This window comes from Podarcis bocagei (genome assembly GCF_964188305.1).
Source record: "Podarcis bocagei genome assembly, chromosome: 8".
Lineage (NCBI taxonomy): Eukaryota > Metazoa > Chordata > Lepidosauria > Squamata > Lacertidae > Podarcis > Podarcis bocagei.
Genome location: NC_138133.1, coordinates 90,363,917 through 90,389,101, shown reverse-complemented (window position 1 = coordinate 90,389,101; position 25,185 = coordinate 90,363,917). Strand labels below are relative to the sequence as shown.

General features: G+C 47.6%; 2 protein-coding genes across 2 annotated transcripts in view; one reads left to right on the top strand and one right to left on the bottom strand.

Annotated features, from left to right (window-relative positions):
- The window catches only part of LOC308592708 (1-phosphatidylinositol 4,5-bisphosphate phosphodiesterase gamma-1-like), an 87,757-nt gene extending 81,625 nt beyond the window's left edge, over positions 1-6,132 (top strand). The window contains exon 31 of the mRNA XM_081204355.1: positions 1,583-6,132. Coding sequence (XP_081060481.1) covers positions 1,583-1,634 — 52 coding nt within the window. The 3' untranslated portion in view covers positions 1,635-6,132. The remainder of the gene's footprint in view (positions 1-1,582) is intronic.
- A 988-nt stretch (positions 6,133-7,120) lies between these two features.
- LOC308592773 (ubiquitin carboxyl-terminal hydrolase CYLD-like) lies at positions 7,121-23,296 on the bottom strand. Its single transcript, XM_081204581.1, has 14 exons — positions 22,791-23,296; positions 21,225-21,506; positions 18,718-18,793; positions 17,857-18,065; positions 16,603-16,756; positions 16,260-16,395; positions 15,797-15,907; positions 15,003-15,094; positions 14,151-14,217; positions 13,033-13,165; positions 12,245-12,353; positions 11,532-11,650; positions 10,798-11,017; positions 7,121-9,151 (listed from the first exon to the last, which is right to left on the bottom strand). Exons 1-14 carry the CDS (start codon positions 23,250-23,252, stop codon positions 8,967-8,969), a joined length of 2,355 nt encoding a protein of 784 aa, XP_081060707.1. The 5' UTR covers positions 23,253-23,296; the 3' UTR covers positions 7,121-8,966.
- Between the last annotated feature and the right edge of the window lie 1,889 nt (positions 23,297-25,185).

Genomic DNA, 25,185 nt, shown 5'->3' with positions numbered 1-25,185 from the left:
GCAAATTTAGTTATTACTTGAAAGAAAATTGTATTCATTTAAAAACGTTTGTAGCATTAACGTGAAACGTTTTGTAATGTGAAATTATGATGCTGATTTATAAATAATAATGTGATTTTTTAAGGTGATTATAAGATAAAGAAGCGATTATAGGAATGCGAAAGATATGTTATGGGCTATAGGGATGTCAGAAAGAGAGGGAGAAGGAAGTCAAAGCTCACTTTGAGCAGATAAGATATTGTGAATATGTGCATTGAATTAAAATGAATATGTTAAAACTCAATAAAAATTATGATTAAAAAAAAAAGTTCTTGAGAAGCCCCCAGGCCCACTCAGACGCCAATCATTCTCAACAACAACAATCTTTATTATGGTCCAGAGACCCAACAAATCGTTACAAAGCAATACACAATTCAGACAGCCTACCTCCAGGTTAAACAAGCATTTTGTTCAGAATATAGGGATCTTTGGTTCTTGCAACCACCGATAAAAACTTCGCCACTGCTAATGTTCTAGCGTTTGTCCAGTCTTCCAATAGGAACCTGACATAGTGAGCCTCTGATTTTCCCAGGAAAGATACCAGCAAGGGTAATATCAGTTCAGCCCTGGCTTGCTCGTATTTCGCACAGTGCAGCAAAATATGTTTTATGGAATCGATGTCTTGAGCACACGAGCAAAGTCTGCCCTGGTAGGGAACTCCTCTCAACCTGCCATCCAACACTGCAGAAGGAAAGACGTTTAGTCTGGCGTTGGTGAAAAGCCTTCGATAGTTTGGTACTGTCAGGTTTTTAATGTAAGGTGTTAACTTAAAGACATGCCCATATTGTACTCCTACTGCCAGGGGACTACAGACTGCGCGTGATCGAGATCGCAAGTCACTGTGTGCATTATCCCATAATCTTTGCGTTAACGTCTTTTGGGTGCCTTCATAACCCAGGTACAGTGGTGCCCTGCAAGACGAATGCCTCGCAAGACGAAAAACCCGCTAGACGAAAGGGTTTTCCGTTTTTCGATGCGCTTTGTAAGACGAATTTCCCTATGGGCTTACTTCGCAAGACGAAAATGTCTTGCGAGTCTTGCGATTTTTTTCGCTTTCCCCCCCTTTTGCTAAGCCGCTAAGCCGCTAATAGCCTTTTAGCCGCTAAGCCGCTAAGCCTTTAATAGCCGCTAAACCACTAATAGCGCTAATCCGCTAATAGGGTTGCTTCGCAAGACGAAAAAACCGCTAGACGAAGAGACTCGCGGAACAGATTATTTTCATCTTGCGAGGCACCACTGTAATACAGTTGGGGGGTGGGGTGACAGACCAATTGAGGTAGCTTTTCTAGCCATGGTTTTCTGCCATTTGCTGACAAGCTCCTCATTGGTCAAGTGTTGGCACAAACCCTTCCCTAGATCAAACACTGAAATCCCGAGCCAATGTTTTAGGGCAGCCCATCGCGCTTTAGTTGAAATTGGGCATTCACCAGCTTCTAACAGAAGTATGGAGTTGGGGACACAGCAGAGATCGTAGAAATTTTGCCTGAAAGCCATCTAGCTTTGGCAGGTCCCATTATCATTCTCTTTGTTTTCCCCTACGCAGGTTGATGGAGAAGAAGAAGCGAGACCGGCAGCTGGCCAACAAGCGGAACTGAAGCAAGGCCAGCGTCCCTGGCTCGCCCGTGCCACTGGGGGGCCTGGAGGCAGCCTCTTCCTTCTCCCCACCAAGCCCCAAAATGGCCTTTCCCACCAGCCACTGCCTAGACACTTCTCTGCTGCCCCAAGTCCCAGCTGGCTGGTTTCCTGGTGCCGGGCGGGCAGAGGCTGAGGCCGCCACAGCAAGAGCGCCCCCCAGGGGTGATGGGAAGCAGGAATCTGAGCGGACTGACCACCTGCGGGGATGGAAACCCCCCAAGTTCCCGCAGGCCCCATTACGGACGTCGGACGTGGGCCTTGTCGAAAAGTTTGCTTGAGCTTAATTTTAACCCGTAGCGGAGGAGCTGGGCTTTTTATTACTTTTAATTTAATCATTCCACCCCCCACCCCCCCGCTTAATCCTGGCCGCTTTATGGTCGCAGCTTGGAAGAAGTCCCTGGCGTCACTTTGCAGGACAGTTCCCACACCTAACCCCGCACATTGCAAACCTACAGAGGCCAAAAAGCTGGAGGAGGAGGAATCCGGGACAGAGGAAATTACTGCTGGATGCAGAGGACTTGCAAAAGGAAGCTGAGAAAAATAGATCCCGTGGGGTGATAGTTAGACAGCAAAGGTTAATGAGCAGGAGGATCAGTTGGTGGGGGGCGGGAACAAGATGCACCCCCCTTCCCCCCCTCCAGAGAGGCATATTGAGTCTGCTGTGAATACAGATGTGCCTCACAGCGAGCGAGGTCCTCTCCATCCTTAAGCACAAAAGTTCTCTGACCGCAAACCTTGCTGTCACGATGGCTGCACTCTGTCTCGGAGGCAGTGGTCTCCTGAGTACCGGTTGCTGGAAGCCACAGGAGGGGAGAGTACAGGTCTTGCGTTCGAATCCTGCTTGCGGGTTTCAAACAAGGGGCATCTATCTGGCTGGCCACCGTGAGAACGGGATGGCTGGACCAGATGGGCCATTGGCCTGATCCTGCAGGCTCTCCATACGTTTGATCCAGAATAGATCTCGTTTATTTTGAGGGGGCTTATTCCCATTAAGCGTGCACAGCACAGAATACGGCAGCCGTGGCATATTTATTTATTTATTGCTGGAAGGGAGGAAGTTCCCTTGCTCCCGCTGCCTTTCAGTTGAGAATATCCCCCAGTGTTTCCTGTTGTTGCAGAGAGTAGGCTCTGTCCTGCTGTATCTCGGACACCAGGAAGGGAGTTGGCCCAGGGACTGCGATCGTGGCTTTGCACCATCTGGCCTTGATAGCCTGGCTGCCTTATTAGTGTCTTCAAATGGAAATAGGGAAAGGGTCTGCAGGCGTTGTGGGGAGAAGCAAACCCTGAGAAATGTCATTTGTTTGAGGAGGAACATCTGAATTCGCCACCACTTTCACTTCAGCTGTCAGCTGTAATTTCTTAGCTGGAGGCTTGGCACACCACAGGGCAAGCCATGGTAGGAACAGGCATGTGGTAGGAGACCCCCACCCTACCCCTAGCTGTCTCTTTTACATCCATACTGGCCGAGAGAGAGGGAAGCTATGGAGCACATCAGTAAATCATAGTAAAAATACTGCTCCACATTTTTGGTGGTGGGTCGAATTGAAAACTTCCCTTCCTCTGTTCGGAAGGAGTCCCCAAACCAGAGCTTTCCAAACTTTGCACGTCGGTGGCACACTTTTTAGACATGCATCATTTTGCGACACAGTAATTCACTTTTACCAGCAAGCCTAAACTAACCCCTTTCCAGCCCCGGGAGCAGTTGTGCGACATCTATACCTATGTTTAGGGAAGTTTTTAATGTTTGAAGTTTTATTCCTTTTTTAGTCCTCTGCTGGGAGCTGCCCAGAGTGGCTGGGGAGACCCGGTTGGATGGGCGGGGTATAAATAATAAAATTATTATTATCATTACACACTGCAGCCGACACACTAACGTGTCGCAACACACCGTTTGGAAAGCTCTGCCATAAACATTTGCATTTTGAGAATCTGTGTTTCAGAGGAGATGTCCAATGTCTTGCCCCAGTCCCTTAGCAGGACGGCAAGCCAAGACGTCACCGTTCACCTTAGTGAGTTCTTCCTTCTTTCCCAGGGAAAGAATCCCAGGGATTCTGCAGTACAATCACGTACACCGATAAAGCAAACCCCAACAGCTGTGTCCTTCCTACTGATTGCAGAATTTGGTCCATTTTAGAAGCATAACCCAGGGCCTGATGCTGGGGGGGTGGAATTCTGCCAAAAGTCTACACGCACTGGAATTGAGCCCACAAGCAAGTGACTCCCCCAAATCATTGTGGCTTATAGTGGCAGCTCCCAACTCACAGGCTTCATGGGAACGCAGAAAGCTCCCGCTGCTACTATGAGGCCTGTCTGAGTGATGAGATGGTCTTAGGAGAGGTTCTGGTGAAGTTTTATTGATGGGGAAAGTTGGCCTGTATGCAGAAATGGAAAGCTTTGTGCAGAAAGACCAAATGTACAGGTAGAGAAACAAGTCCGAATTGGCAGAGTTAAGTTTGCGAAAAGGGCTGAAGCTATAGGGAAATCGCTGCTGCCCAAACCAGGTTGAGAGGAGTGGGACATGTCTGCGGGAGTCCTCCTGCAAACCCACTCGCCCAGTGATGTTTGTGCAGGAAAGTTGTGGCCTGTAGGGAAGAGGGAAGGTGAAGGTGGCTGTGAGAAGCTGGCAAGGAGAGCGAAGAAGAGACCAGGAAGATCCCAAGTACCAGATTTATTGGTGGGGTGGGTGGTTGCATTCTGCCAAACTTTTGCTGTCTGAGCTATCTTTGCAGCCTATTCCTTTGCTGTGGTATGAGGGATGTCCCGAGCTCTTTAAAAAGGGTCTGGTAGAGAGGTGGGGGCATTTTAGAACCTCGCAGGACCATGCAGAAATGACCACCACGAAGCACTAATAGGGCCTGGAGCTGCGGGGTGCAAAAAAAGTTTAGAGAGAAGAGCAGAATTGTCTTCCTTCAGATAAGTGGGTGCCAAAGCTAGAGAGAAGCAGTTGCGAGGAACTCTGCACAAGCCACACCCCAGAATATTTTGTCACAAGCAGGCTGAGGATTCCAACTTTGGCTGTTTAAAGAGAAAACGGAACATGCATTCCAAAGCAAGGATAAGCATTGACATGCTGGGGAAATCTCGGCTGCTGGAAAAGGGCCGGAGGCGAAATGCAGCAAGCCAGAGACTTAATGCGACTTCACCTTGCAGATTTACCCTGCAGGTGTTGAGAAGGGCGGCGGTTCCATGCCTGGAATGCTTGCTCCTCCTTCCTCCCCATCCTGGCTCCTTCCTTCCATGGGCACAGATCAGAGCTATGGCAGAAGGTCCTTTAAAAGAGCATTAGACAAATTCATGGAGGGCTATTGATGGCTGCTAGCCATGATGGTTCTTGTCTTTGGTCAGAGCCAGAAATGCTTCCGAAGACCAGTTTCTGCGATCTCACAGGAGGGGAAAGAGCTCTTGTGATCGAATCCTGCTCGTTTGTTTGGCCACCATGAGAACAGGATGCTGTTCTAGGTGAGACCTTGGCCTGATCCAGAAGGGAAAGGCTTGTGTTTTCTCATCCGGGCCACCAGAATAGCATTGCTTTAACTCCCTTCTTCACTTACTTTGGCCAGAGAGGGGCAGGGAGAGAGATGTTGTACCACAACGGCCACATTTAAAACCCTGTTGCCTCAAAGCAGGCAATAGGTTCTGCCCCCTGCAGGGGTCCAAACTTTGCCTAGCCCTGCCTTGAAAGCAAGGGTGTGGTGCTTCCTACTCGTGTGTAACTTCCCCTATGGAATCATAGAATCATATGGACTATGGAATCATAGCTCAACCCCCTGCAATGTAGGAACCTTTTGCGCAGTGAAAGAGGCTCAGAAGAGAATGGTCAGTGCTATAAGTTTGCAAGGAGATGACTTGGGCAGCTGGCTGGCTGGGCTCCTGCAGTAGCTGCCGGTCAAGGGAACTTGGGTTAACTGCAATACTGACCCTTTGCATGTTCACGTCATCAAAAGCAGATTCTTCCGACTAATTTCAAAACCTAGTATCAGTGGTTGTCTCTTTTGTAATTTACACGGGGCTCGAGGGAGGCCACAAGCGAGCCTCGCCTTGGCCAGAGCCATGAGTTCCAGTTTACCTACCATCCATGCCTTTGAACCTGGAGACTTCCTAGCTCTTCAGGACCACGGTTGCCGGACGGGCTGCAGACCACATGGGGCGATGGAGGAAAAGGCTTGAGGGAGGAGGTGAAGTTTCTGAGCACTACTCAGTCTCAGAGTGCAGGCAGAATCCACCTCCCCGTTAGAAAGAAGAACCCAACTCGAAGCTTCTTTTGCGGGAGGGTTGCTTACACAGGGTGGGGAGATTCGCCCCGACCAAGAGGGGAGGGCAGAACAAGCACAAGAGAGTCGGCAAATACAGCAGCACTGTTGTTGCAAGGAGATGTCCCTTCCAGTGCCACTCTGGGGAGGGACCCATGTACCCTTTGTATGAAAATAAAATCTATTTAGCCAGTATTTATACAGAAAAGTGCTTTGCCTGTCTGGCTTCTTTCCTCTTCCTGTCAAGGGTGCGGTTGTGCTTTCAACTTCACAAACATCCACTTGGCTGCCTGGGCCTCAGGATTCTTGCACTGGCAAAAACACCTGGCCTCATTCGGCCTACAAATCTGTGACCATCTGACACAAGTCAGTCATTGGCTCCATCACTTGTTTTATCTATCTCATTCTCTCGCTTACACACACAGGCAGCTAGCTGTCAGTGCGGTATAGTGGTTAAGAGCGGTGGACTCGTAATCCGGGGAACCAGGTTCGCGTCTCCGCTCCTCCACATGCAGCTGCTGGGTGACCTTGGGCTAGTAACACTTCTCTGAAGTCTCTCAGCCCCACTCACCTCACAGAGTGTTTGTTGTGGGGGATGAAGGGAAAGGAGAATGTTAGCAGCTTTGAGACTCCTTTGGGTAGTGATAAAGCAGAATATCATGTCCAAACTCTTCTTCTTCTTCCCCTTCCACAAGTTGAGGAGCCATTTTTTCTGTCCCTCCCATCAGCCCACCGATTCTGGCAGTGGCAAAGGGGTGGGAAAAGGAACACAGAGACACAAAACGTGCGTAAAGCCAAACACCCTGTTGGGGGTGGTCCTTCTCAAATTGCCAGAATGATCCTTTGATAAGGATTGAAGAGGCGATAAATCTCCACAAGGGATAAGCATCAAATCTTACGCTTTTAGCCCTACACGGAATTGGGGTATGTGTAAATAAACTTCCATGCCACTGTTTTCTCCCATCCACATCTTTTAGAACAAGGGTGGGGAACGAGGAATTGTTGGACTACAACTCCCATCATCCCTATTAGCATTCTGGCTGGTGCTATGAGCAGCTGGAGGGCCTCAGCTTCCTGATCCCTGTGTTGCATTTGGGAAACGTGGGCAACACACAAGACATTCGGCTGTGGAACATTTTCCTTGGTGACTCTTGCATATGAGACATTTCTTGGGAAACAAAGGAAACACAGCCAAGTCAGAAAAGAAGGCTCTATTGGACGATGTGTTTTTCAAAGAGATCGACACCATTAGATACAAAAATGTCCACTTTGAGATTTTTTTAAGGCAGGGTGGGGGCAGTTGGATACAGCTGGTGATATAAGTTCTAGAAATAGAGGAAAGAAGAATGCCAACACAGATTCCAAGAATTAAAGAATGCAAGCACAATCTCTGCAGCTGGTCTCTCAAGCTAGGCCTCAATGAAGCGAAGGGGCTGTTACAAGGTGAACCCCGGCTATCACCAAATAAACACGAATAACTTTGATAAATTTATTTCCTGCTTGTAGAAGCCCGAGCAGACACCAAAACCTCTTGGATTTCTGTGTCAGACAAGCTTCTTTCCCCAACAAGGCAATGTCCTACTGGAAAGTGCTGTAATACTTTATAATTTCAGGCTGCAGAACAGGACATCTCAGCAGAGGTGATTTAGAAATACAATCGTTTAAAAGGGCTAGACAGGTCACACAGACGCTGTCAACATGTAAGGCACTTAGTCCTCTCCCTACCCAAAATCTTATTGCACAGTATTTTAGTAGACAGAAAATGCCAACTGTTCTGTAAAATTCACATAGAATACAGAATCCCTGTGCTTTTTCTGCAAGAGAATTATTTTTTCTTTTCTTTCAGTAGCTCAATATACTTGGGAGAATGTCTGAAACACCAAACCCAAACTATTTAGAGATGGAAACCAAGAAGATATGTCAACTTGGGGATGGGGTGGGGAGACAGTGGGATGGGGAGAGGGGTCATTCTAACCCATGGGAGATGAACTGTCAAGATACCATCACAGAATTTGAGAGGGGGAAGAGGGAGTCCAAAGGATCACGTTTCTAGGAACCATCACAGGAAATCTGGCTAACAAAGGCCAGTTTGCATAAGGAAGCAGGAGTCCTTGAACAGGAGGAACAAAAATTTAACCACTTACTCTCTTAGCTCTGCACTGCTCTACAAGGACGGCTCGTGCAGGAGGCTTAATAACAGTGCTGTTGAATTCACAGTAAGGCAGGCCAGGCCATTCCCCAGGAGTCACCAGACTGCCTGGGCACCTGCTGTTCTGGATGGTTGTATATAGTCCACAGCCCTGGCTGCCACGCTTCCTTGTGAAAGTTGTAAAGGCTGAAAAAGCAGAAGGCGTGAGAGCCATCTCTACACGCTTGGGCCATTTTCTCCCAAAACCAAAGGTATTTATCCAAAGTGCTTGTCCTGCCTGAAACACGTCATTGAGACGCTTCAGTAGGAAGCCTCAATTACCATCTAAAACAAATTACACAAATTTAAAAGTGCAAGTCATGCGCACAGGGCTGCCACAGATGGCAAAGGACCGCACCAACAACCAAGTGTGCAGAGGAGGGGCAGTCTGCTATTCCCTAGGGATTCCAGGTCAAACCCAGAACTTACTGCAGGAACAGCTTCTTGTCTGAGACATTCAATTCCCACCTCTCCCACCAAGGAGAAGGAATGATCAGAATAAGAGTACTGGGTTTTCGGAACCCAGCTGAGGTGAAACCCTGAGACAGGCCACTTCCTGGTGCACAGACCAGAGTGTCTTTGTGCAAGCCCAGCCTTGAGCTTCGGCGTTTTCCTGAGTTGTAGCCCTTACCAAAAGGAGTGTGGGAACTGAGGGGGGGGGGGTTGCTCCACCAATACTAGTCCCACATTTCTGACAAGCCCAGATTCGCAGGTTTGAATCACCTGCCCCAGGCAAAGTAGTTTCACTGGTTCCATTCTCCAGAGGCGATTCTGTAAACAGCGTGAGAGACAGCGCAGTGGAAGAGCGTCGGAGCCCCTTCCTCTCTGTTCCACTGCAAGAAGCAACCCACCGCTCATTTATAGAGTGCCATTTTCTTGCTTTGGTACATGTACATGTAAGCATCGCAGAAGAGGCGCTTAGCTACTCCTTCCATGTCCCGGGGCTGCTGCATGGCCAGGGTGGCTACGGGCATCTCCAGGTACTTGGCAACCTCTGGGCACAGAGTCACAGTGGGAATGTTGAAGCCGTCCTCATCACCTGCGGGAAAGAGAGGAAGGTGTTAGTTTCTGTTTATGCCACTGTGCAGTGCTTAGAGTCACAAGACTCTGTTTTGCATTCCAGAGATTCCAGGCTGTTGGAAGTCTCACAGAAGACAGGAGACGGACGTGATGTTACTGATTTCCTGTTCCTTTGTTTCAGTTGTTCTCTGCTTTCACAGAGAGAGCATGTATTTTTCTTTTCCGTCTTCGTAGTTAGAAATAAAACCTAGCAATGTAGCTCATATTTTCTTGTCCTTCCCTGCATGCTGGATACTTTGCGTAATGAGGAAACGTGCTTGGAGCCTCATCAAAGGCTCAGGTCGTTAATCACATTGGAAGAGATTCCGAAGGACTCGACCGGAGGATGAGCTTTTCCAGCTCGGTCGTAGCGGAGATTCCGACAGAAGAGAGGGTCCTTTGGTGAGACCCTTGGGTGCATTTGGAACAACCCCCTGCCTTGTGCAGCCAGGACTGGTCAACCACTGCAACTGCACAGGCACACAACTGGGATGGGTGTATCATTCGTGAGAGATCACTGCCCTTCAAGAAATGAAAAGGAAGCAAGGATTTATTTGTGTCATGGACTGGTTGGGCACAGATGAACTGCAGGAGGAGCCAGCTGGGGAACCCCAAGGGAAGAAGGCTGAGAGCCTGGGGAGTGGTGATGGGACAGTGATGAGTGGTCAGAGGGAGAAGACTGGGAGGAGGAGGTGTCAGAAGCTGAAAGGGTAACGGGGCTTAGTGACCAGGGACAGTCTGTGACAGAAAGGAGTCCAGAATCGGAGGCAGAAGCAGGTGAGTGGGATGAGGGGGGCCAAGAGGCAGAGCTGAGTCACAGGTGTCTCTCCCCCACCCTTCTGCAACAACCCTTCTGGTTCTGTCCCCGCCCCCAGAACCAGGAGAGGTATGAAACAGGAGGAGCATAGGCAGGCTGCATGCAGGAGCAGTCTCTGATTGCTTGGAAGAAACCCTGGAGAGGTGGCATAAGAGGGCTGTGGGGAGGCGAGGACGTTTAGTCTTGGCAACTGATTTCATGCAGTAGGACCTACAGGGCATGAGCTGCTGTGCTCATTAGGCCTGAAACTCAGCCAAGTCTGTGAAGATCATGTTTTGCTAATAAAGAGTTAACTCCAGCTTCGAACTCTGTGACTTACTAGCCATCTCTGTGACATTATGCCAAACCTAACTCTTCCTACTGTGTTCTATGCTCACAAAACTGCTTTTGTGTAGCTATTCAACTTTGACATTTTAAATCAGATACAGGGAACTTGTGGGCCTCCAGCTGTTGCTAGACTCCAGCTCCCATCATCCCTAACAATTTGCCCCACTAGCTGAGGCTGATAGGAGCTGGGGCATCCAACAATATTTTGAGGGTCACAGGTTCCCCATCCTTGCTATAAACAAGATGTGGGGAAACTTTGGTCCTCCAGATGTTGCTAAACTACAACTCTCACTAGCCTCAAGCGTGTTCAATGGCCAGGGAAGACGGGAATCGTAGTCCCAGACCCCTGTATGTCAAATGCATTAAATCAGCCAATCCCCTTCCTTCCCCAACATCGAAACAACATCCCTAAATGCATCTGTGGCTTCTTTGGGTTGCGGGGGAGGCATGCATGCACCTGTTAAAATAGCACACAAACTTACCATGCCTATCTGCCATGCTGTCAAAAAACATCCAATTCTCCTTCTCTGGTCCGTATTTCACAAAGGAGACATAGTGACTGGTTTCAATGCAGAGAACAGCAAAGAGCTCCAGTTTCTCCCGAGGCACCCGGAGGCTGCCCAGGCGGCTGATCCTGCAGAACTCCTCGGGGATGTGCAGCTTTGTCAGCTGATGGGCTTTGCGCTGGTAATGAGAGTGAGCCTGCAAACAGCCACAAGACAGTAAAGCTAAAGGGGTGGCGAGGGCTCACGTGGAATGGAGCACCTGCTGCCATCAGGTGGTCTGTGCTTTTAAAGAAAGGAAGTCCACAAGTCAAGGAACTGTGGCCTAGCATCCCTTTTGCTCTCAGAAAACCCACATCCACCCTAACCAAGGCATGCAGAAACACCTGCAGAACCCACAGAACAAAGGGAATGTTCACAGGGAAGAAAAATGATTAAAGTTCTCTGATTCTATGAAAACATTTTAAACAAATAAACACTGCTACCAAATTTGGAGAGGGCCCTCAGGGGCAACTAGAATGCTTTTGGGGAACCAAGTAAGGCCCACAGGCTTTGGTTATCAACCCTCCGGTGTATACCAAGTCCGTCAGTGCGTTCCTCTAAAGAAAAGGGCTCCTTCACTCCTTTCCTGAAGTCTCAAGAGGAGCAGGCATCAATCTGGGGCCTTAGACGTGAAACTTCTTCCCACTATAGTACAAATGAAAAGGGGGTACCTGAGTGCAGCAAGAATCGCAGTACTGCTTCAATCCAGTGTCTGCAAACATCTTGTCTTTGAAGCACGCTGTGCATTCCTGAGTGGCCACAGCTCCGCACACAAAGCACTCCCTGGGACCTACAGTGGGAGACCATAGATCACACCTTGAACCTTTCAGAGCCTGCCTACAGGACGGGATGCACTTTCCACTGAGAAATGAATTGGGCCCGAAATTGGCTAAGCGATCTTTAGTGTGGTTCCGCTGGCCAGCTTCCAAGCCACAATGGTATATTGTTGCTTAGATCACACAGATATCCTAGCTAATAGCAGCCTCTAGGCCTGAATCAGGCTCCGGGAGAAAGAAGCACAGCAGGATCTTTCCTGACAAACAAGCTCAACCACCTACAAAACGCTTAAGAACGCTCCTTGTACTTATTCTCACAACTGCCCGATGATGAAGGTTAGGCTGAGGGAAAAAAGGATTAGCCAGGGAGCTTCACGAATGGACCGGCATGAGAACCTCTCACTGTTTAATTCCAGGACGTTCCCGATGAACCCTGGGTCAGTTATAGAGGCCACAGCAATGAATCCATTCTCTGAACTGCCATCAGTCTCACACAGTGCTGTTGCAGCGTCTCACTCCAAGGAAGTGGATGACAAATCTAGGTAAAGGGAACTAGAATATGTTTGCATCCACATCCCCACCCCTACCGTAGGATGCCCATAACTTACTATCCAGCAGCAGGTCAGTAATGTCCAGCTCCAAGGAGGGGATGATTTTGCTGAACATTTTGTATTCCTTCCCAAAACGGGGCATTTGGAGGATAAAGCAGGAGGGAATCTAGGCAGAGGGAGAAATGGAAGCCACATTATCAGGACTTGCTCTGCAGCCAGAAGTTTCCAAGCGATCACACAATGCAGAATCTGGGTTGGGCCGATGGTCAGGGAAAGGCAGTCTATCTGCTTATAGCCACATAGCAAATTGATCTGTAATGGGAAGCCCAGCAGGTTCTTGCATCTCAGAGCTGTGTAGAAGAGGGCACCGCTGCAGAGCAAGGTTTCCTCACCTCTACCTGTGAAGTTGTGCCTGCTCAAAGTTCAGTACAATTCTTGGCAAAGGCGGTGGGGCAACTGCTGGTATTCCTGGATGAGACCAGTTATCTAGACCAGGGTTTCCCAAACTTGGGTGTTTTTTGGACTACAACTCCCATCATCCCTGACCACTGGTCCTGCCAGTTAGGGATAATGGGAGGTTTAGTCCAACAAAAGCGGGAGACCCAAGTTTGGGAAACCCTGGTCTAGATGTCCTACAATGTGGGTTCAGGTTCAGAACTGAACCAGCCTTGGTCACCCTGATGGATGACCATGAAACAGACGGGGGAGTGTGACCCTGTTGATTGAGCTCAATATCTCAGCAGCTTTTGACAAGATATCCTCCTGGACAGGCTCAGGTCATGCTCTGTAGGGTCAGAATGTTAACACACAGAGAAGCAGCAACCAAAAGGGTCACAGTGACTCACCTCCACCAGCTTGAGTTCAGATGAGAGAAAGGAATGCTCTACCAGCTGCTGCACGTTGGGCACCACCAAGTCCTCCTGCTTGTCCATGAATATCTGGTAGCAGTAGCACTCCTGCTCCTTGAGCCTTCCAGACCTGAAAGCGATGGGCAGGTGACTCCTCTGCGGCTATCCAGATGCTTCACCCCACTCCCCACAAAAGGAATTATTAGAGCAACGGCAGCTGTTTCAACGGTGCAATGGGAAAATGAATTTCTTAGGCTCCTCCCCATTCCCTCTGAGCAGTATGGGGTGCAGGGGGCGCGGCTGGGTGGAAGCCAGGCTCCCCCATTCTGAGCCACTGTAGGCATACAAACTCCTGCCCTTAACACACCGCCTTTGGGGTAAGGTCAGCTAGAGACCCTGAGAACTTGGGTTTGCCTCCATCAACACCTGAGGCTCTCTAGACTTCAAATCAACACACACTTGTAGAGCTGAATAGTAATTCCCTAGCCAAGTAAAAATAAAAATAGTTAGCAATGGTGCTCCTCCCGACAATTTTCCTCTGCCACAGGGGTGGTTAACCTTTGGGTCATCCATACAGTAGCACCTTAAAGACCAACTAAGTTAGTTCTTGGTATGAGCTTTTGTGTGCATGCACACTTCTTCAGATACACTGAAACAGAAGTTGCCAGTGTATCTGAAGAAGTGTGCATGCACACAAAAGCTCATACCAAGAACTAACTTAGTTGGTCTTTAAGGTGCTACTGGAAGGATTTTTTTTATTTTGACTATGGCAGACCAACACGGCTACCTATCTGTATTTGGGTCATCCAGTTGCTGCTGAACTACAAATCCACGACAATTAGCAGTGCTGGCTGGGGCTGGAGAAGCTGATAATCCAGCAACATCTCAAGAGCCACAAGTCACGCCTGCTCCACCAGGCCTAAGGCACTTGCCCCTTTCCTCCTTCTCCCCTGACCAGAAGGAGGTATTTTGACAGCTTCCCTTTACCACTTTAAGTCACTAGCCACCCAGATCAACTCCCTTTGAGGCATAAGATCCTTTGAAATGTGGTTATTTCTTCCTAGTTCCAGAAACATGCAGCCCATATTTCTCAGCTCTTTGGGGTGAAAACTTACTGCAGCTTCAGAAGTGGCTCTATCCCAAGGATGTGATGCATGATGAGGTTAAGAAACTCCTCAGGGTCTAAAAGGGCAAAGTAAAGGCCACATCAGACACGCTGCTCCCTTCTTCTCCAGCTGCTGTCAGACACGGGCAAATCTTTTGTATAGAGAAGAGCATCAACAGAGTCTGATGGGTCAGGCCAGTGGCCCATTCAGTGCAGAGTCCGGTTCCCACAGTTGCCAGCCAGATGCCTCTTCTGGGAAGCCCGCAATCAGGATTCGAGAAGAAGAGCACTTTCTTCTTCAGCAGCTGCTACTCGGAGGCTTTCTACCTCCCACAGTGGAAGAAGAAACGAAGGAGAGCAGGCGCGGGTGGGGTGGTGTATAGGTAACTAGCCCCCTCCATCACTTAAGAACAGAGCAAGAACACACAGAAAATGGAGCCAAAAAGCAGGGGACTTGGGTCTTCTGTCATTGCAGGATACAGGACTCCCCACTGTCCCGCAGCCAATGACGGCCAGGAGTATTGGCTTGACACAGCAAATGCCAGCTCTCATACTATGCCATACCAAACTGGCCAGGTAGTTCTTTAACTTTTGTCAAAAGCTTAAAGGGAAGGAGGACCCATTTGATTGTAGTCTTGCAAAGAATCCAATTAAGGATTTCTAGCAGTTCCATCTTTATCCTGCCCTCCCCAACAAAAAACCCATGAGGTAGATTAGGCCGGCTGAGAGAGACAGTGACCTATTGCAGTCTCCTCCACCAGTCAGGTTTGTAGCTGAGCAGGGATCTGATACTGGAATAGCTTAGTAGCACATCAAAGTGCACCAGAGCATGAGACCCCAAAGGGAGGGGGAAATTAATCACCTTTCTCAGAAGTGGCAAAGCTGGAACATTCTCCCTTCTCAGTCAACTGGTGTCGAAGGTCCATGACATTGCTAGCAGCAACAAATCCTTTCCTGAGAAGTGGAGGGAATCGTGTCATCTCTTCAAGAAACTGACAAGGCGTTAAAGCGTGGTCTGCATGAATGCATGACACATCCCCAAAATCCCAAAGGCCAAGGGGACACTGCTGATTAATAAATAAAATTAATATAGGTTTGTTTATTTTGCAGAATTTATTCTGCTTCAGCATTTATTCTGCATCCCCTGATGTTGGGAAAGACTGAGGGCACAAGGAGAAGGGGATGACAGAGGACGAGATGGTTGGACAGTGTTCTCGAAGAGACCAGCATGAGTTTGACCAAACTGCGGGAGGCAGTGGAAGACAGGAGAGCCTGGCGTGCTCTGGTCCAGGGGGTCACGAAGAGTTGAACACAACTAAACAACAACAACATTCTGCTTCACAATGGGGGAAGAAACAAGGAGCTCCAAGAAACCCAAGTTGCAGCTTCTGAAATCCATTGAGTCCACCCTGTTAAGCTTCTTAGATTTCACCAGGCTCTGAAGCTTACTGCAGAGCTATGGGAATTAGAAACTTTGCAGAGGGTTTTGTTGGTTTTTATATAGAAGGGGAACCTCTCTGCTTCGAGGATGCAGAATTCAGCATGTGACACTGAAAGCTGCACCTGCAAAAATTGCAGAAAGACAAAGAGGCAAATAATAGAGCCGAGTTGTGGACTGCTCCCGTTGGTCAGGAGGACACCCCTTTAGCTACTCACTGCCTGAGAGGATTGACTATCTTGTCCCGGAGGATGTTCTGAACGTGCCCATCAGGTGGGAGGGAGGGTTTGAAGAGCATGGAATCCAACACAGAGGTGCAGGAGAAGAGGCTGTGGTGAGAGAGGACGCACTTGGTAACTTTGCTAGGTTGGCAGCAACACTCCAGAGTAGTGGATTAAAACAAAAACAAAAAACTGACATGGAGACAGAGAGAAATCGAAGCAACAGCATGAGCAGCAGAGAATAGATTTTTCCCATCAAGCTGAATTTGATAGTGCAGTTCACATACCCTACAAAGACCCTCAACCATGAGAAGAGAAACGCAATTATTCGGGATCTAAGCACAGTCCCTGAAGGTGCACAAAGGGGGCTATTTCCCATAAACTAAACGGACCTAATGTGGTTTCCAAAAGGGACCCACTTGTATGGGGGTTTGGAAAGGAAGGAAGCAGACCCACCTACCTGAAAAGTGCAGCATCCATGTAGCAAGAATTGCAGTGGCCCTGTATCCCCCTCATCCGCCCTTCCAGGACATTCACGGCCACATCATCCCTGAGAGGGGGCGAGTTGCTTAGGACAGCAGGAGCATCCAGTCCACCTGAAACAGATGGATACTTCCTCTTTCTAAAAACACCTCTAACGTTCTGCTCCTGAAAATATGCCTCTCTTCTTTTAGCTTAGACATGATGCAACTAACCACAATGGGAAGGGCAAGAGAAAGAGGGGGGGGGGGACTGGTTGAAAGCTGCAAATGGATCACTTGATCCTCACCACGGTGTATCTTCAGTGGAGGAAGGGAACTTACTCAGCTCTGTGGACTCCGGAGAAGTGTGGCTGATGGACTGGAAGCGCATGTCCGGCTGGCACGACTCCAGCCTCACAAAGAGGCCATGCTTTGGGGGGCAAGTGAAGTAGCGCACCCCCTGCAACTCGCCATCAGAAACGCCCTTATCTTCATCCTGTGTGGGAGGGTGAAATCTCTCAGTCAGACAGGCAAGCATCCTGGTCAGAATCTCCCCTAGCAGTCTCACGGACAAGGAAAAGGAACAAGAGGGAATTCCGGGGGATTCCACATGGGAAGCTGTGCCAGGATCATCCTCTCTGTTCTTCTTATCAGAGACAAGAACTCTTCAAATCCCTCTTGGGCCCTGCAGTTGAGTTACCAACACCTCTCAATCAGTGGTACCAAAGGCTGACAAAAAGACTAAGAGTCAAACTGTCGCAATTAAGTTACCCACCTCAAGACTCTTGGCTCTAGTAATAATAATAATATAATTTTATTTGTATCCCGCCCTCCCCGGCCAAGGCCGGGCTCAGAGCGACTAGCATCATAAAAACAACACAATATGCATAAAAACGGACATCAATTAATTAAAATACATTTTAAAATTAATTCAGACGCCTTAAAATCTGGGCAGGCGGCAATTAACAGATTGGAATTGAGAGTGGTTAAAACTTGCAAGGACCAACTGTTTCCACTGATCATACAAGGACCTGTGAGCGGGTTGGGGGCGTCCTTCGGGATTGTTTTATACAAAGGAAAGTAAGTCAAACTGTATTCTACCCAAAGGTAGTAGCCCATTTCTTAGAGAGAGAAGCAGGTTTTCATTTCCAGTAGTCCTGTCAACTGCGTGCCCATTTACCCATTGCACAGCCCAACCCTGTGATACAGTTCTTGATCCCACTAACATGAATCTTAAAAAATGTAGCATAAACACTGACAACTGGGAAACACCAGCCTGCAAGTGCTCCAATTGGAGAACAGCCTTTACCAAAGGTGTCACAGGCTTTGAAGACACTCAAACTCAGGACGCAAGGGAGAAACGTGCCAAGAGGAAGGCATGCTTGGCAACCCCTCATCAGGATCAACTCCCGCCTGGAAACCTATGTCCCCACTTTGGAAGGACGTGTGGATCCAGAATTGGCCTCCACAGTCCCTTACAGACTCACTGTTAAGACCGTGTTCATGGCAGACAATCTTACTCAGCTACGAGGGACTGCCAAAGAAGAAGCTAGAGATGTCAAATACCATGAATGGATGCATGGATGGAACTCTCACCAGCTCAACTCCAGCCATTTTCTGCCGATTTTCAGGCAGACAGCCAATCCAACAGATTGTTCCTGTGACTGAGTTCCCCTTGTCCAAGTTGATCCGTACCACTGAGTTCACGTCAAGGGAGGGTGACTTGCTTTCCAGATCCTCTGCACTCTCACTTCTCTTGCGCTTAGGCTGGTCCTGGAGCCCAGTATCAGCATCCACTTCAAAGCCTGAAAGGCAACACATATGTATTATGCCAGACAGACTTCTGTAATTAACATTTTGATGCCGTTTTATTACTTTGCTGTTGAAGACGCTGGGTGGGAGCTGGAGAGTAGGAATTTATGAGTGACATAGCCATTTTGCTGGTCTGGCTGTTTAGTATTCTCTTTAGCAACCTAAGACCTGATTGGGTTAGGAAGTTAGGCTAACCCTCACTTACACTCTGCAATGCACTTGACTTTCTGCTACTAAAGGAATGGGGTGCCTAGGTATGTTTACCTCTGCATTCTACCCATCAGTGTTGAAATGCGCCTTTGCTTCAGCAGAACGTATTCCTGGTTGGCACAGGGCAATCAACAACAACAACTTCCAAACAACAAAGGGCCATCTCATTTTCACTTCTCCCTTCATGCATTCTTCAGCAAGGCACTCAAGAATGCTTGGTGCCTCAATATTTTAAGAGGAGTGCAACACAGAAAAATATACCCTATGAGTTTTTTAATTTGGCGGTAAAGGCAGACTACATAGGTGGTTGGTGTGCATGTTATTGTTTTCAGTAAGAGCCTTATATACTCCAACCCCAATGCCACAGTAGAACCAATAAGATTTCTGGTCCTCCAGAAATGGAGAAGCAAAGCTACCACAGAACTATAGAGTCACCTGGGGAAAGCAGCTCCTCTTTAACCACAGAGTCCATGGGGATAACGCGGAAAACATCTTCCGATCCTTCTTCCTCCTACAAACCAAAATAGAATGTGGGTGTATGTTTTAATCTGTTTTTAGCTTATTATTGATTTTATGCTTTGAATGACTTACAAAGTTGTTTTATGGGTTTTCTTACTGATAATTTATTGATTTATTCTCTCTGTAAACAGCTTTGAGTTTTGCTTTTTTTAAAACATGCAAGCAGTGTATTAATTTATGAAATAAATGAAGTAGAAAACTTAAGGATATACCTGGAAGTTTTACATACAAAGTATGTGAGCTACTACTAAGCTACATATGCACCATGGATGTCATTGGCTTAGTTCACACCAAGCCATGGTTTGTTTAACAAACCACAAGCTGTCCCACAGACAACCACAGCTTGTTTCTTCAAAGCTTAGATTGTTTTCTAGCTGCTTCTTTGGTGAGCATCTTGGGTGGGGCAGCCAAGCAAACTATGATTAAGAAAGGGTGATGGCTTCACATGCAACACCAAGCGGGAGTTTAAACAAAGAAAGAACAAGCCATGGAGTCCATCTTGGTTTGTTGGCAATAAACCATAGTTAAGCCACAGTATAGCATTGGCTTCCAGTTCTGCTCTGCCTTAAGGGAGGCAGCTCCCACAACAGTTGGAAATCGTTGAAGAAAGAAAAACAAGGATGATGGAGGGTAATTATCCTTCCAAATTCCCCCTCAGGGACAGTGGGGGATGGGCTTCACTCACAATTCGTCTCAGTATCTGGCTCTCACCCCGGCATGGAATGTGGGGGGCAGAGGGGCGCTGAGTGCAAAAGCACTTCACCTGCCAAAAACCCTCCAACGCCGCCATTAAGAAGCAGAGGTTCTCCTGTTAATTAGCACTTAATTGGACTAAAGTATGGGTGCGTGCTAGAAGAGATGAGATCACAAACTGCAGAACAAAACCAATTGCAAGGACTTTAAGGTTTGAACTTGAGATAAGACTTCATTCGGTGCAAAAGACAGGTGGAGGGGAGCCTACAGTTTCTTTATTTAAAGTTTTCTTCTTACATTTATGATTTGGCAACCCATTTCTAAATGTTAGTTCAAATTATATTTGTACAAGCGAGGATGGAAGAAATTGGATTATAAATATGGAATATAACATCAAACAAAACCCTGTGTGTAAAAAAAGAAAAAGAGAGGGAAGCTCTATTTTGCAAAAAGTTTACAATAGAAACTTAGAGCTGACTCTTCCCCATCCTTTATTATTTAAGGAGTGAACTGAATAACGCTAAGAGGACTTGGAATTTAATTTAATTGGAAGTATAATTGCTCATTTATCTTCAGTTGGATGGAAGGATGAAAGGAGTCTGTGAGCTTGCCAAGGAACTGATAAGGTTCATATCTGAATTATCTGCAGTTTAACAGACCACTCTTCTTTCCAGGCTGAGAAGAAAAATGGTTAAAACAGGTTGTGATTTTTGCAGTTGTTAATGTTGCAAAACAATGAAGCATAAGATGGGGCAATGGAGAAATTTCTGGAACAACAATGGGATAGCAGCTTCACCCAAGGCATGATGGGAAACAGCAACAACTGAGGGAAAAAAAGACATAACATCTTACAAGGACAGGAAGAAACACCACGGACAGAATAATTGCCACACACAGGAAAAGCAAGAATATTGTTTGAGTTCCTCATTTGTAGTTTTATAAATCATTTAATGTGTCAACACACATAGAAGTAATTAATACAGTCATACCTCGGGTTGAATGTTCTTCAGGTTGAGCGCTCTTGGGTTGCGCTTCGCGGCAACTCGGAAATAATGGAGTGAGTTACTTCCAGGTTTCGCCACTCACGCATGCGCATACGCTCAAAATGACATCATGCGCATGCATGAAAGCAGTAAAACGCGACCTGCGCATGTGCAGATGCACCGTTGCGTCTTACGTTCTATTCAGATGCAAGCGGGGCTCCAGAACGGATCCCGTTCACATCCCAAGGTACCACTGTACTGCAGTTGTTATATAAGGGATTATTATTATGACTGGAATGTAATGGAAATTAATAAGATTCTGGAGACAGAAATAAAGCAAATAATCAAGCCATCAATTCTAGCATGCAGGGGGCCACCTTATCTAAATTATATAATTCGGCATTTGAACGATTGGTATTAATAACTGTATTATAAATTGCTATTGTTATAATGAGGCTATTATTGGATTGTAATTGAAAACTAATAAAAAATATTATCATAATATGGCAACCCATGGCTTAGTGTTATGTGCAGACCCGGCCATTTTATCCATCTGCCCAGATAAGGACAAGCAAGCATTTATCAGTTTCAACTGGCAGAGGAGACCTGTTGCATTATTTCCCTTCCTTGCTCTTTTTGGCGCAACCCCAAAATGGGGGCATCATCATTCTCTATTTTCAGGACATTACTGTCTCAATGAATGCCTCCTCCAGAAGGATTTAATCAGAATGGTGATGACTTTCTTACCGGACACACTTTAACCATCCAGGTCTTTTCCTCCTTGAATACATCCATTGCTATTCCTCGCATGAAGGCATCATCCAAATAGAAGCCGATGGTGTCCCCCACTTTCACTGGAGATGCCCCAACTGCGTCCGGATTTCCCTCTTGCTTCGCCATGCCCATCTCTGGTGCAGATACAAACTGCAGTTTGTTACATGGGAGGAAAAGGCCACAGTCCTTTTTACACTTGAAGTATTCTGTCCCATTGTAGGTACCATCACAGTGGCCTTTGCCTTCACCGTCACCCTGGAGAAGCAGCAGATAGGTTATGTTATAACATCTCAGGATATGAACAGAGGACACAAGAGAATAGCCCATTTCTGCTACAAATATGTGAGTATCATGTAGGAACCAAAGTATACCCTTCAGAGGAGCAGGACAGCTCCCCATCCTTCAGAAAAACTGCAGTGTAGTTGCAATTAATCCAGAATGCGGCAGCTAGACTGGTGACTGGGAGTGGCCGCCAGGACCACATAACACCAGTCCTGAGAGATCTGCATTGGCTCCCAGTACATTTCCAAGCACAATTCAAAGTGTTGGTGCTGACCTTGAAAGCCCTAAATGGCCTCGGTCCAGTATATCTGAAGGAGCATCTCCACCCCCATCATTCTACCCAGACACTGAGGTCCAGCGCCGAGGACCTTCTGGTGGTTCCCTCGTTGCGAGAAGTGAGGTTACAGGGAATCAGACAGAAAGCCTTCTTGGTAGTGGTGCCCGCCCTGTGGAACGCCCTCCCTTCAGGTGTGAAGGAAATAAGCAGCTATCTTCTCTTTAAAAGACATCTGAAGGCAGCCCTGTTTAGGGAAGTTTTTAATATTTAATGCTGTATTGTTTTTAACACTTGATTGGAAGCTGCCCAGAGTGGCTGGGGAAACTCAGCCAGATGGGCAGGGTATATATAAATAAATTATTATTATTATTATTATTATTATTATTATTATTATTATTAATCATAAAGCCTAAAACCATACAGGTAGCATGCAGCTGAATAAAATTCAGGCATTGCCCCATTAAAACTTACTAAATTTACTTCTAGCTTTCCATTTCCATTGCCCCAAAGGAGCACATTTTTCATGTACTGCTTAACTCAAAACTTCCATCACATGACTTCTGTTTAATGTGGTTGCATTAATTCCATCTTACTCCCTTCATGGTAACCAATAGAGATTGGCAAGAAACAGATCAAAATGAGCATGTTATTATGCCTTAGCCAGAAAATAATGTATTTTTCCTTCTCTGAAACCATGCAGCCTGAGGAAAGGTTTTGTGGATCTCAAAAGCTTGTGTGAGACATTTTGAACTGGCTGGCCCAAAGAAAGCATTTAATGCTTCTCCTTCTTTGATGTGAACTAGACAAAGCACTTCGCTCTTCAAAACAAGAGAGTCAGACCTAACATGCAAGGCAATGTACTTTTCTCTTATGGATAACTGAGAAAGTATTTATATAGCCTATTTAAGCGTTCAAAGCCTAAATTTACAGACGAGACTGTAAAAATTCAGGACAATTACAACCTCCAAAAATGGCCTCACCTGCAGCTCTACACCAAAGTAAACTGGGCAGAGCCCAGATGGTAAAGGGCTCCTATGAACCTTCCCAATGTAGCAGATGGTACCAGAGAAAGTCTGATGGTCTAGTTCCACAAAGACTTGCTGTCCCTGTTTGGCATTCATGGCTGCATCCAGAACATGCCTGTCCAGAAAACAGTTCAACCGTTCATGAATGTTGCTGATGGCTGAAAGATAATCAGCCATCTTGTCAGGCAAAGGCTGCAGGATTTCAGCATCCAAAGTGACCACGGATCCATCTTGCTCCATGACAACCCTCAAGAAGCGAGTGGGTGACAATCTAATGCACCGCAAGTAAGTCTGTTCGTTCAGGTAACACATACTCCCTGCAGGAAAAAATTTGCTGCCATAAGGGTGGTTTTCAGTCAGGATGTAATACATGTTCTTATCCCCATGGGAAGGCTGGTACATAGCTACTGTAGTCATCTTCACATTCCTTCAGTCCTAAAAAGAAATTACACAATCATGTCATAGGGGAATTTAATCATTGAATATTAATCATTGAATTTAGTCATTGAATCATTGAATTTAGTCATTGAATACAAGAAACAAATAATCTAGGAATGCTTGCAGGTAATTCCTGGGCAATGAGAATAAGGAAGTGGGAAGACTCCCCATCATACTTCACATTTAACTCAACCATTTATTTATTTAGAACAGGAGTGTTGAGAATTCTCTGGCAGATGCAAGAAATTAGCGGCAACCAACAAACCCCAATAAGCAATACTGCAGTCAAAACGTCATCAGTGACAAGTATGCCTCCCCCAGCCCCCGGAGCACTTGAACTACAAGTCCCACCAGCCCCAGCACCTAGAGGTTGCCCTGCAATTCCCACCAGTCAGCAGCACCCAGCGAGTTTGGACTACAACTCCCACCAGCCAGCGGCACCCATCAAGGTTGCCCTACAATTCCCACCAGCCAGCAGCACCCATCAAGGTTGCCCTACAACTCCCACCAGCCAGCAGCACCCATCAAGGCTGGACTACAACTCCCACCAGCCAGCAGCACCCATCAAGGCTGGACTACAACTCCCACCTGCCTCAGCACCTAGAGGTGGCCCTACAACTCCCACCAGCTCCAGTACCTAAAAGTTGCCCTACAATTCCCACCAGTCAGCAGCACCCAGCGAGTTTGGACTACAACTCCCACCAGTCAGCAGCACCCATCAAGGTTGCGCTACAAGGCGGTGTGGATCCAGAACTGGCCTCTACAGTCACTTACAGATTCATTGTTAAAACCGTGTTTATGGGATACAATCTTTCTCGGCTACGAGTGATAGCCAAAGAAAGAACAACAACTCCCACCAGCCAGCAGCACCCAGCGAGGTTGCACTACAAGTCCCACCAGCCCCAGCACCTAGGGGTTGCACTACATCTCCCACCAGTCAGCAGCACCCATCAAGGCTGGACTACAACTCCCACCAGCCAGCAGCACCCATCAAGGCTGGACTACAATTCCCACCAGCCCTAGCACCTAAAGGTTGCCCTACAACTCCCACCAGCCAGCAGCACCCATCAAGGTTGGACTACAACTCCCACCAGCCAGCAGCACCCATCAAGGCTGGACTACAACTCCCACCGGCCAGCAGCACCCATCAAGGCTGGACTAAAATTCCCACCAGCCAGCAGCACCCATCAAGGTTGCCCTACAACTCCCCCCAGCCAGCAGCACCCATCAAGGCTGGACTACAACTCCCAACTGCCTCAGCACCTAGAGGTGGCCCTACAACTCCCACCAGCTCCAGTACCTAAAAGTTGCCCTACAATTCCCGCCAGTCAGCAGCACCCAGTGAGTTTGGGCTACAAGCCCCACCAGCCCCATCACCTAGGGGTTGCACTACAACTCCCACCACTCAGCAGCACCCATCAAGGTTGCCCTACAACTCCCACCAGCCTCAGCACCTAAAAGTTGCCCTACAGTTCCCACCAGTCAGCAGCACCCAGCGAGTTTGGACTACAACTCCCACCAGCCCCAGCACCTAGGGGTTGCACTACAACTCCCACCAGCCAGCAGAACCCAGCGAGTTTGGACTACAACTCCCACCAGCCCCAGCACCTAGGGGTTGCACTACAACTCCCACCAGCCAGCAGAACCCAGCGAGTTTGGACTACAACTCCCACCAGCCCCAGCACCTAGGGGTTGCACTACAACTCCCACCAGCCAGCAGAACCCAGCGAGTTTGGACTACAACTCCCACCAGCCCCAGCACCTAGGGGTTGCACTACAACTCCCACCAGCCAGCAGAACCCAGCGAGTTTGGACTACAACTCCCACCAGCCCCAGCACCTAGGGGTTGCACTACAACTCCCACCAGCCAGCAGAACCCAGCGAGTTTGGACTACAACTCCCACCAGCCCCA

Excerpts from the sequence above, each read along its gene's own strand:
- LOC308592773 (XM_081204581.1), bottom strand. The coding sequence starts at position 23,252 with ATGACTACAGTAGCTATGTACCAGCCTTCCCATGGGGATAAGAACATG. Across the intron at positions 18,066-18,717 it reads AGAGGAGCTGCTTTCCCCAG|GCTTTGAAGTGGATGCTGAT; the intron begins GTGACTCTATAG and ends GTTGCCTTTCAG. Across the intron at positions 16,757-17,856 it reads AAATGGCTGGAGTTGAGCTG|GATGAAGATAAGGGCGTTTC; the intron begins GTGAGAGTTCCA and ends CCTCCCACACAG.